Source organism: Erpetoichthys calabaricus, chromosome 9 (genome assembly GCF_900747795.2).
Source record: "Erpetoichthys calabaricus chromosome 9, fErpCal1.3, whole genome shotgun sequence".
NCBI classification, from domain to species: domain Eukaryota; kingdom Metazoa; phylum Chordata; class Cladistia; order Polypteriformes; family Polypteridae; genus Erpetoichthys; species Erpetoichthys calabaricus.
This window is the reverse complement of record NC_041402.2, coordinates 59241130-59253430: the sequence shown is the minus strand read 5'-3', so window position 1 is coordinate 59253430 and position 12301 is coordinate 59241130. Positions and strand designations below refer to the sequence as shown.

The following is a 12301-nucleotide window of genomic DNA, read 5'->3' as shown; positions in this document are numbered from 1 at the left end:
TCTTGATTCTGGTCTTTAATGTTTTCCCTTGTGTTTAAGTACTGTTTTTGGTGTTGTTTGTTTTGAATTGTTAACAATTTCAACAAGTTGCTTTTATGTGTGTGATATCCTACTTGCCTATATTTTGAACACTTGTTTTATACTGCAGACTAGTTTCAAAAATAATTTTTGCATTTTTCAAAATGTCTGCTTCTTTGTGAGCTCTCTGGGTGCATATACTCAGCCATGTTTTTACAGAGCAGTGCCAGTTCATTCTTGCCTTTGGGAGCTAGTGCCTGCAGGCCATGCCATGCAAGCTTCCACTTCCTTGTGCACAATGACCCAGCATACTCCTGACACCAGTGACAATGGACACAGATTCAGATTTTTCATGCATGTAGTAAAGTGTGAATAATTTGTAATGGACATGTATACATGTACATTTGATACATTATTTCATAAGCTGCTGATAGCTGTGAGGCTACTTACGAGAAAGATTTTTTAGATAAAATGTCTAATGATGCAAGGACCAGACACATTTCTTTGGTTAGGTGATTTTTTATTATTCTGGCTGCAGGCAACACTATAACAGTAAAAGACAAATGAGACACTGCTGAGAAAGAAGCTAAAAAGATGCCAATAGTCAAGCAAATGATTAATTTAGATTCTCTCATGTTAACCATTAAGCTGACTCAGAATAGTGTTGGTAACAAAGAGAAAGCTTTTAGTTGCAACGTGTCAACCTAGCTAAATCAAAAAGATTTTTTTTCACAGCTGATGTGAAATAAGTCAATGAACCTTTTATTCTCCAGTACTCATATCAAGCAGGGAAGGGTCATGTTGGAATCCTGGTAGAGAGTCAATAGCAGATGGTGCAAACAGTATGAGACAAAACACAGTAACAAGCTACAGTATGTGCCAGGAAAGTACTAATTAACCCCTGAAAATCCTCAGTGTGTAATTGATAACTTAAAAAATTAAAAACTGACACCCCTTAATGATACTTCACCATATTTAAGTCAGGTCAAGACAATAAAAATATGTAAATGGTGAGAGATATAATATAGAATAAAAGTCTCTTTCTCAGGCTCTTTATGAAATAATGCAAAAACTTGAACTGTTCTCAGTTAATTTTAGTGCCATTAAGTGACTAAAGCCATGTTAAACATCTCAATACAGGACTAACAAAAAACAAATGATGTTGCATTAGACGTGAATCAAACGAGACATGTGTGGTTTACCAGTGTACAACTAGTAAATGTTTCAATAATAGTAAAGAAAAAGCTTGGCTTGGAAAACAGCCACAGTAGATACGGTTGAGGTGTGTAAGTAATTTGCTCCCAGCAGAACCATAATTGTAAGAGATGCAAACCTGCAGAGAAGAGATGTTTCTTTCCAAAAGCAGTAGAGGCTCAGAGGAGTGGGCTATATCATCATCAGGTTCGTACTTTAGAATCCTTCAGAAATAAATTAGAGTCAGTTGTACATGAAATGAAAATGCCAGAAGGACTGACTTACCACTAGGTATTCAAAGGATTTTCCAGACAGTAACACAAAGCCTTGGTGCCATCATAGAGAAAATAAGGACATTCTGAATTTGTCTTCAGGCTTTCTATTCTATTTGGCTGTCTTTCACAAAAACCAACAGGCCATAGAGGCTTTTACACTTTTTCCTTAGCTCTCTGAAACTCACAGTGTTTTCAGACTGAGGTTTTGCATGGTGCAAAACATTATCAATACCTCAGAGTGGTTAAATTAAACCACAAAAGAACTCACCTTCCAGAATGTAAACACATTCCTTGTTTGGGGGATATGTATCAGGATAGTTTGGAGAAGTGAACAATCCACCATTAAGGTTTCTAATCCAGGTTCCACAATGAGCTGGTGCTTTTACCTTTCCTCCTACATTTTGGAGCTCTAAATTAAAAAGAAGAAAAAACTTTGCAATCTTTTGTACAGTATATTTAAAAGATTCTACCATACATTTTAAATAAGTTAGCTATCTTTCTAAATCAGTCTTCTGGGACTCTTTTTCAGAGTTAATATTTGTATTATATCGTGCATCAAAGGAGTTACACCTCTACAACATATAGCTAGTCAACGAGATGTTAATTTACTGTATACAAGCATAGAAAACTACAGTTTCAAAAGTAACCTCACAAGTTTACATTACTTACTACAAAGTGTAGACAATTATACAAGAGCACACAACTATAAACTCTACATATTGTTGTATATCAAAATCCATAAAACACCTATGATAAAACCTGTGACTTTTATGCATGTTCCCTCATTTTCCATGAGCTAGATGCCATATTTTTGTCATTCACAAAATCTAAAGCTCCGGTATCTGAGATCCTGTTTTTTAGCAATCCAAATTTTTGGCACGCACTATATAAATAATATAAATATAAAGTTAGTCTGCCCCCTCTTTCCTTAGGCAAAACATAACATGTGAACAACACATCTAATAATATTCAGTGTTCCTTTTCTGAAGCAGTCGTATGGAATAAATATCTATGTGCAACAACTGTGTATTAGTGCATAGTACCATATCTTACAGGTTGCATAGTGCATTATAAGAATTATTCATGAAAAATGAGAGCTGCGTGACATTTTCCATGTGGCTTCCATAGAAGATAAGCTGTAACTGGATTTGTGAATGTAAGAGGGTGGCTCAGCTAGGGCACATAATATACTTTGTTCCTTTTCATATGCAGTGTTGTTAGTTGCTTTATAATATTCTATGTGACAGTGATTATTGCAAAGGGTACCATACAAAATAAATGACTTATTTTTATCTTTAACAATGCATTAACCATTAAAGAACCCCTATTACTGTAAAATGCAAATTAGAAAGTCAAAAAAGTAAACCATTATAAAAACTCAAATGTAATTGAGAATATATTACAATATCTGGAGCACAATAGTCAATGTTATTGCATCACAGTTCCACAATCCTAAGTTTGCATGTTCTATCTGTTTTCATTTGTTTTTCTCCAGGTATTTATATTTTTTCATTGTACGAAAGATATGTACAGTAGATTATGTTGAAGATGATTTTAAATAGGCACTGTGTAAATTAATACTCTGCAGTATTTGGGGGTCTATTCAGTATTGGCTTGTCCTGTTTCTTTTGGAATAGGCTGCTGCCCTCCATGACCTGGTAGTGGAACATGTTGGCTTGTAAGATAGATGGGTATTTCAACCACATTCCATTACTTACTCAACTAAGTAAGTTATTAATGCTAGGATCATCAGGGCATATGTTTTATTCAAACTAAAATTGTATTATACTATGCCAGGAGATGTACTTTCTCTGAATTTACACCATTTTAATCGCGAGATATGGAAAGAAATACAATTCACTATCAAATTTGCAAGTGTACTGAAATGTATTTGTACAACTTATAGTTAAAACATTTTTTATAACTACTCAAACAAATTTAAATGGGTGAAACAGTGTTAGCACAGACATTAGAAATGTCTTGCTTCAATTTCTTTCCTTTTCTTTTTTTAATATCAACAAAATATTTTTCTTTATGAGGACTAAGACAAAAAGCAAGTGAAACGATAGCTGTAGATGTAAAGTTATTACCAAGTTGATTCATAAATACAAGCTGATAATACACAGCTATGTAATAACAAAAAGTATCAAAAGTCTTGTGGTCTTGTGTAAACTATTCAAATATCTCAGGAATAATGATTTTTTTCAAATGCCTTTCAAAAAATTTGTTATACATAAATGTATAAATATTTAAGAAAATTTTGTAATCATTTTAATTTAGCATTTATTAACAATGTTCTGAATAAAATTCTATGAGGTGAGAAAGACTGCATTGCTTTTGAGGGGGAATTAGATAGGATAAAATAAAACAAAATAAAAATAGACATATAAAATAAAAAAGGTTCCTGGCCCAGAATAAAAAAAAATCTTTTCCTCTGAGAGTCATATATTTTTGCCAGTAATCATTACACCAAAGTTATCAAAAGGAATACAAGCAGAAAAAATGGAAAGCAAGCTACAGATCCAGATAAGCAATTATGCTAATTCAGAAACATTGTGCTTGCTGCAGCTCAGTAGCCACAAAGTTGGTTGCTTGCTACAGTACTGGGAACTGTACTTCATATGTACTTATTTTATTTTTACTATCATCTTTTGGCTTTTGCCAGCTGTATGGAAGAAGACTCCACAGTTGTTGAAAATTTGAGCAGTCAAAGTAAACATATCACACTCAATAAGCTTGTCACAGCACAACATGCAGAAAATACCTTGAGTCTTCTGTGCCACAGCAAATGCTTTTTCAGTCAGGATCATTAAAAACCAGGCTGCAAACAAAGTGGAAAATTGAATATGACATTTTGCTTTCAATTTTTGTTGAAACCTAAAGTTTAGGAATAAATAAGCAGAGCGAAGAGAGCTGCCTTTCATAACACTCAATTTATTTTTTTCCACTCAGCACAGAGTTTATGCGTGACTTACTTTCAACCTAGAATTTTCATTTATGTGGGGACAAATACCTAAGATGTCTTTTTGCTTTGCTTTCACCTTCCTTACATCAGTCATTTAAAGCAACATGAAAACAGGGGATGAAGCAAGCTTCGTTTAATTCAGTTCTTAACAGTCAGCAAAATAAAAGGCAATTTTCTACTTGAATGTGTACAGTAATTGCTAAAGGAAAAAGCATGCAAGAAATTACAATTCAGGTAATAAAAGATGTTATCTGGAAAACATATTACATATTTTAAGCTGCTTAACTTCACTATGGGAATAAGGCAAAAATATATATTGTAGACATTTATATTGAGACACATTTGATCTGTTTTTTTTCCCCATGATGAGTTGCCTTTAAGCTATATATAAATTCCTAGAACAGAAATAAGTTGTTTTCAATTTCACCTTACACAGCAACCCATTCCACCTTAATGAAAGCACAAGTAAATTATGAATATCTTGTTTACTATATGCTATTTCCATAAAGTAGATAAAGTAATAACACACTGGAAATCGCTCTACTACTAATATCAAATATTAATGAAATAAGAGTAAAAATGCGTGAATGAAAAATGTATTTGCATATTTAGGACTAAATTAAACAAAACAAAAATCCCCTTCATACGTAAACACGTTACAATACATGAGGGCAAGTTGCAAAAAGGCGATTTTTTTTTTCTCCATTCAAACTGATCCTGCAAATTACACAACTTCAAAAATGATCATGGCATTTCAAACTTTACAGGAGATTATCTTCAAACACCCAATCCAATTCAGGCCACAGGGCTAACGAAGCCTATCTGCAGATCAAAACAAAACAACAACAGCAAACGCAGTAAGGTTCGAAAATGAAATCAAGTATTTGTTGTATCAACTGAAGTGATAAAACCTGCATATACTACTATATATATATATATATAAACTCAGTCGCACGAACAGGATAAAATATTTGATGTTAATGAGCAGTTGTATCTTTAAAATAAAAAAAATGATTATCATCGTTGTCCTGTGCAGTTTTCACGGCTATACATGTCCAACTTCGAAATTTAAATTTATACTAGCTGCCTAAATCATACCTGGATTTATTTGGCCAATCCAAGTAAACCACTTTATGCGTGTTTCCATTAAATGTATGTTTGCGCCATGGCCCAAACAGTCTTAGGATTTCAGGACCCAGCACAAAAAATCGAGGACTAACGGAGGAGAACTGGCTATTTTTCTGGAACAGTCTGAACTTGTTGGGTTTGCGCGGGAGAGTCGAGGCCGGTCAGGCAGCACCGTGTGGCGCCTTCGAGGCCAGACTGACCAATCTTCACCTCGTTATTCGAGGTAAGCACAACATGACACTACTGTCTCTTTTAAATAATTAAAAATGTTACGTAACTGGACAAACAATACCAGAGGTCCCGTCAAAGCCACTTGCAGTGAATTTCCCCTGCTAATACATGTGGCACCTTGTTTATATTGTACAGATCTGAAAGAAAGCACCGCATTGCCTCCGCATACAAACTGAACGTGACCCACAGTTCAATACCGCAGTCCATGCCTTCAGCGTGGGATTTGGACATTCTGGCGGTACTAGCAAACACCCACTGTGAAAAACCATGGTATATACGAAACGCGAAAACTGGCCCTCTGTGAACAGTAAAGGAGTGTTGGCATTTTCATGAGAGTACCGCGATGAAATGGCGTCCCGTACTGGTTTGGTTAACTTGTGCACCATCAAAAGGTGGGGAGTGGACAAGGTCCTGTATGCCGGGTCCCGCTCCAACAAAATGACGGTTTTCAGAGAATGGGTGGATTGATTTAATTAGCCTTGTATGGAGTAGAGAAACGACCGATGTTAGATAATATTTGGGTGACCGGGCGTTCAAGCGCTTCGACCTCATAGATGCACATTCTTGAGGTTAAATCCGGTCACTGCCTGTGTAGATTTTCAGGTTTTCTCCGTGTGTGTAAGGTTTTCTTTCTAAAATAAAAAAACAAAAAACGTGTGCCAAGTAGGTTATTGAACAACTCATAATCGGCTCGGCATGAGAAAATGTAAGCATATGTGCATTCGGTTGCCTTGCGACTGCTTAGCACCCAAAGCTGGCTGGTTGGGCTCCAGATCCTTGCGACCCTGAACTAGAGAGACGGTTTTCGTAACCTGGATAATGGTTGGGTGATACTTTCTTCATTTATATTATTTCTAATAATAATCCAACGTTATTATAGAGCTCCACTCCACCACATGGCACTTTCTCCAATGTGGTATGTAGTATTTTGTACAAGCTGTTCATTTGCTCACTTCCGTAACGTACCAAGTTGCTGATAAAGGTGTGGCTTTACACTTGGGCTGCTTGGCAAAGTGGGGGCGAGTGAGAGTGTGAGCGAGCGTGCTCTGCGGTGTACGGCGACCCACTCGGTGGATTGAATAAGCAGAAAACTGGTCATACGTATGCTTTTTAAATATACTTGTGGAATAAAATCTTTCTTTTTGTAAATGCCATCATATTGATATCCGTTTATATTAAAAACTCAAAGCCCGCAAGTCCTACTCAATAAAGATAGATAGATAGATAGATAGATAGATAGATAGATAGATAGATAGATAGATAGATAGATAGATAGATTTTAAAAACTGAATACTGAAAGATTAAGGAGTAGAAATGATTGGACTGACTGTTTTAGCTTGTAACATTAAAAAACCTAATTATACATATGTATGGGTTGCTAGACAGAGTTGTCTCATTAGATGATTCAATTTATTCAGGATCACAGTGTTAAGATTTTCTGCTTTTAGGAGCTGTCCAGTCTGTTTTTTAAATCATTTCAGTTGTATGCTGCAAAATTAGCGTAAGTTAGTGCCATTTATGTGTATACTTAATGTGTATTTTAAACATGAATTCTAAGCACGACACTGGCTAATAAATGTCAGATTTGGGAAGTGCCAACGAACATTGTAGACATTAATAATGAGGGCTTGTTAAAAGTGTTAATTGCCAAAGTGGGTATTGTTTTGTTATATAACTTTGTTTACTTTGTATATTGTATTTTGGACTTAAGTGCATCTTATTTATTTTCATGTGATGTGTTTTCAATAAAATTTGAGAAATATAAAATACAATAAGATGATAGTTATCTATGTCAGTCCAGTGAAGCATTTTTTGAAGCAGTACCAATAAATAAGCAAAACGCCCCATTCTATTTTGAACCTCAAAGTGTATCTTTAGGACAGATTTTTTTTTAATTTTGCGTAATTTACCACAGATATACATTTTGGTAGTTCCCAGATGCATAGTTCTTCGTCACTGTATATTACAGAAATCTGTGTGCATGCTACAGTAAGTCGATGCGGACGATGTTAAAGGCAAGGTGCTCGGACGACTATGTACGAAATGTTGAGGATTCTAAAAATAGGATTTATTAATCCGATTTAATTCCATTGACACAAAATGCATACAGTGAAATGAAATTACATGCAAGCAGTGTAAACAGCCAGGATTCTGACCTGCCTCAAGCGATGGTTTCCAGCGCAACGGCAATTGGCGATAAATTAAATTATATTATTGATCGTGTGGTTCAGTCTCGTATGAGTGAACGGCAAACACTTTTAGAATCTAAGTTATTGTGGTTGTTAAACTGTAGAAAATAAATATTTAAAAAACAAAATATAGTTTCAGTTTCGACACTACAGATTACTGGGGGGCCTTCCCAGTTCCCCACGACTATGTAACACTTGATTCCCTCAGGTGTTGATCCTGACAACAATAGCATTTGGTGTATTATTATTTTAAATTAACTACAGAGTGAAAATATACTGAAAAAAAATATTCCGGAAACTACCCCTCACGAGGTACCGTTACATTTCATTGAGCAAATTACTCTCCGAAAGAGTAGGTTTTGTATTGGTCTGGGACCGAGTGCGAGTTCACATACTCCTTGAAACGAGCGTTCATTACGCCCTAATGACGTATTCAGGGTAATCCTTAGCCGAGGTCTTCGTCGTAATGTATAAACATATGCACACAGTATTCCCCTTTCAACTTCCCCTCCCGACACACTCCTTCTTAAAGCTGGAAGGGCACTGGGTCATACACAATACGGTGAAGAGCGTGTATCACTAGAATCTGAGAGTTTATTATTATACGACGAGAGTCCAGTGCCTTTGAATGGGGAATGGACTGAGTTCCATTATTATTATTAACGAATCTGTAATTGTGCTGCATTTGTGAAGCATCACACAAACTCGGTATCTTATCATATCTCTGGTTATATTAGACTCACAAAGTAAAATAGCATAAATTTTTACATTGTTTCTTACACGAATTACAAAAAAACTAAAAGCCAAAGAACATTTCGAAATAGCATTATGCTTACGCAGGAAGGAGCTGTTCTTCAGCACTTGTTCACTTGGAAACGGAGGGAAAGCTTGGATTGTCCCAAATTATACCAGATGTTCATCTTTCATTTATCGATTTTCAGATACTGCTTGGCACATTAAAATGTTTTAGGAATCTACAGGACCAGATCCCAGCAGCATCAGGCACAAGACATTAGCCAGCCTGCTGCTGGCACGACAATGACGAGTACACGCACTCAAACACACTATATGTCGGGCAGTTGTGGAGACTCCGATGCTTAGAATACTGTATACGAGGAAGCCAGTTTAGTCGGAGAAAGCATACGTTAAAACGGAGAGAACATGGAGGCAGAGAGTGGAGTGTCTGAACGCTGTAAGGTTACAGGACTAATCCTTGAGAGAACGCGCTGCCTAGTTGCTTAACTTTAATGTGGTAAAAAGCTTCAGTAGTGTTGCACATGACCCTATATGTCCATCGAGTAGCATAACCCACAACTACCACTGGGATTTAAACAACAATAACCATGAGAAGACAGGCGCGCGCGCACAAACACATTTTTTAAATACTGTAACTAGAAATTCTGTGAACTGATTAAATGAACCAGGTTAGTCAATATCTGTAGGAACGTGCCTTTCAACCCTCTAGATGGCGATATGAATCTAAAGTTTACAGGGTAATACAACTCTGTTAGTTGTATTTCACGACACGAGTATATTTTGTATCTATTACTCAAAAGAAAGCACTCACCTTTCAGCAGAACAGAAAAATGCTTCAGTTCCATTTTACACTCGGGTCTCTAAAACCATATATCCAGTGTCCGTGAAGTCTATGAAAGTTTACTGAAGCAGTACTTCAATGTCCAACCTCAATGTGGCAAGTATTCCCAACACGCGTCACGTTTCTGTATCCATGTGCAAACCTGAATCATTCCCGTTATCATTTTTCCCCTTCCCTTCGCTTCGATTCAGCAGATCATTTTTATGATTAGAAAATTCAAACTGCCTTTCTCGATATCATTAATATTTTTCCGTTAGTTGGTGGTCGAAGTACGCAAGAAACAGAAGAAGTCGCATTTGAACGCACTGAACTTCTTACATCTGTGTGATCCCATTGCCCCGTTTGGCAGAAATGAGCTCGGCGCTCCCAGCCAAACCAGAAAGCAGGTTCAGCTGTTCCGACTCCCAGTGAGAGGTGTAGTCCTTAATCCAATTCAAGTGGGCACCTGGCATTTTCTAAAGCAGTCTGCCGCTTTCAACATTACGAAAAATCTGTACTCCAAAAGGGGGGTGAGGGAGAGAGAGAGAGAAAGAGAGAGAGGGGAGATCGAGTACGAGAGAGAGAGAAAGATCGAGTGAGAGAGAGAGGGAGTTTGGTAGATGAGAAAAGAGAGGGAGAAAATGAGCAGGAAAAGTCAGTGGGAGATGTGTTCACGTTACGCAGAGTACCTTCCAATCACAATGAAATTCTTGCAATAAATGAAGCTCAGTTAAAGGTCGATCGATGTGTGCCTGAATAAACGGCCTGTACGCAAAAGAACCACCCACCCAAAACACACTCACGCACACACACAAATACACATACATCCAAGACGGTAGCACAGTTTCCCAGAGCTGGGGGATTACCCCAGATATAGACACTTGTTTGGTTAAATCAAGTTCAACTGTGCATGACTCACTAGGTCGTCGACAGTTGCCTTTCTGCTGTGTGGCTGGAAAGAAATAAAAATGCTGCCCGTCACCCATCTCCTCAACCCCTTGCACAAAATGTATACGCGTCTAACATTTCCTATAAATCATGTGTGTTTAGAATGCGGCGTGCCGTATGTGGGCATGTTGACCATGTGTTGAACTGTGGAAAATCGGGAAATCATTTATCTCGTTGTTCCCTTGTAAAAGTGACAATGACAATAAAGATCTATCTATCTATCTATCTATCTATCTATCTATCTATCTATCTATCTATCTATCTATCTATCTATCTATCTTTCTATCTATCTATCTAAAGCTGGGTAATGTTAACAAATTAGCACAATTCAACGACAATGCAAATGTGTACTGTATATATAGGGTACGTTGTGACTAACCATATATAAGGTACACTTATTTAACATAATCTCCTTGTACTGCAGTTACTGAAAATATATGTAGGCAATGTCATTTAAGTAAATGATTATGTGTGTGGGTTTAAGCCACAGGAAAAATAATTAAGACAAAGGTTTTAGTGTTTTTAATCAAAGCCAGGTAGTGGTCAACAGACTTGTTGCCTTGTGTGTTAGCAACAGCAACTCGCCAGGGGTTTTCACTCACAAAAGTGTCATAGATTTTAAAAATTCAGCCTAAAGTGGTTCTTTATTCAAAAACAGACTTGATGAAAAAGGCTAGATGGCGACACACGCATTTTGGGCAAAATAAAAATAGGGCAACACTAACTCAGGTAGTAGTGGGGTACAAAAGTTTTGGCTAAATAGCTCATTCACGATGTAAAACATCATACTTTTTAAAGGAAGGATACAGTAACTGACTGCTTAAATGGGTTTCATTTTTGTTAGCAGAAACCAGAAGCTGTGTTTGCTGTAGTCTAAGGAATACTAACAGAAACACTGAAGAAATGGAAAAGAATTTACCGGTGTAATGAAATTCGGATACTGCTGAGTCAAAGTTTTGGAAATGCCAGGGTGAAAGAATAGTCTTTGGATCCATCCTGTCTACAACATATCACCAATACCGGTGTAATGGTGTTATATTTATTTTTCATAGCTTCTTCATAGGAGTGGTGTAATATTATTTCCAAAGGATCTCTGACCATGAAAATTACTGCCAAATGCATTTTCTCATGGCAGAAATGTACATATCTATAAAATTGATTTTAAACTGAACACCTCTCAGTGCCACAAGACTAGCAAAATACGGGAATGGTTCCAGGAAAATTACAATGAATTTGGCTGAACACTCATGGCTTCCTATTTACCAGATCTTAATTCATTTGAAAATCAGTTGGAAGAGATGAGAAAAAGTAATTTTGGTACCTTTAGCCTGAACATGAAATTGTTAATTGACAAATGGTTGTTGAATATGCAAAAAGAAGCATGCTCATGTTAGTCAAGCACATTCAGTACCCCAATATTCATTTGCAGGGGAAATCATTTAAACTTGAGATAAAATAAAACATATTTATAAACAGTTCATCTTTCTTTCCAAAAACATTACAAGACCAGCAGCTTGAACCCTCATCACTCCCTTTTCAACATCAATGGATTACCGTATGTTGTGCAAATTCAACTCAATCTAATATGATATAATTTTGTACCCTTAATTATTTTTAAATGGATAGAGCTGGAATTGTATAACATTATCCGATAATGAATTAGGAAGAAATGGCATAAAAGAAAGAAGAGAGACTGTTGTATAGCTAGATACCTTTGGATCAATATTATGTTAATTTTATTAACTACATGCACCAAGAAGAGCTCCAAAGACTAGTG

At 36.5% G+C, this 12301-nt stretch overlaps 1 protein-coding gene across 2 annotated transcripts in view; it reads right to left on the bottom strand.

Annotated features, from left to right (window-relative positions):
- LOC114657760 (neuropilin and tolloid-like protein 2) overlaps positions 1 to 10322 on the bottom strand; it is a 133186-nt gene extending 122864 nt beyond the window's left edge. The window contains exons 1-3 of one of the 2 annotated variants that reach the window (XM_028809648.2): positions 9568 to 10322; positions 4252 to 4308; positions 1756 to 1896 (exon numbers count right to left, since the gene is read on the bottom strand). In XM_028809648.2, the coding sequence (XP_028665481.1) occupies positions 1756 to 1896; positions 4252 to 4308; positions 9568 to 9601 (232 nt within the window). In that variant the 5' untranslated portion in view covers positions 9602 to 10322. Of the gene's footprint in view, positions 1 to 1755; positions 1897 to 4251; positions 4309 to 5550; positions 5658 to 9567 lie in introns of those variants that run through there. The other variant, XM_051932025.1, reaches the window with a different exon arrangement.
- Positions 10323 to 12301: the final 1979 nt, after the last annotated feature.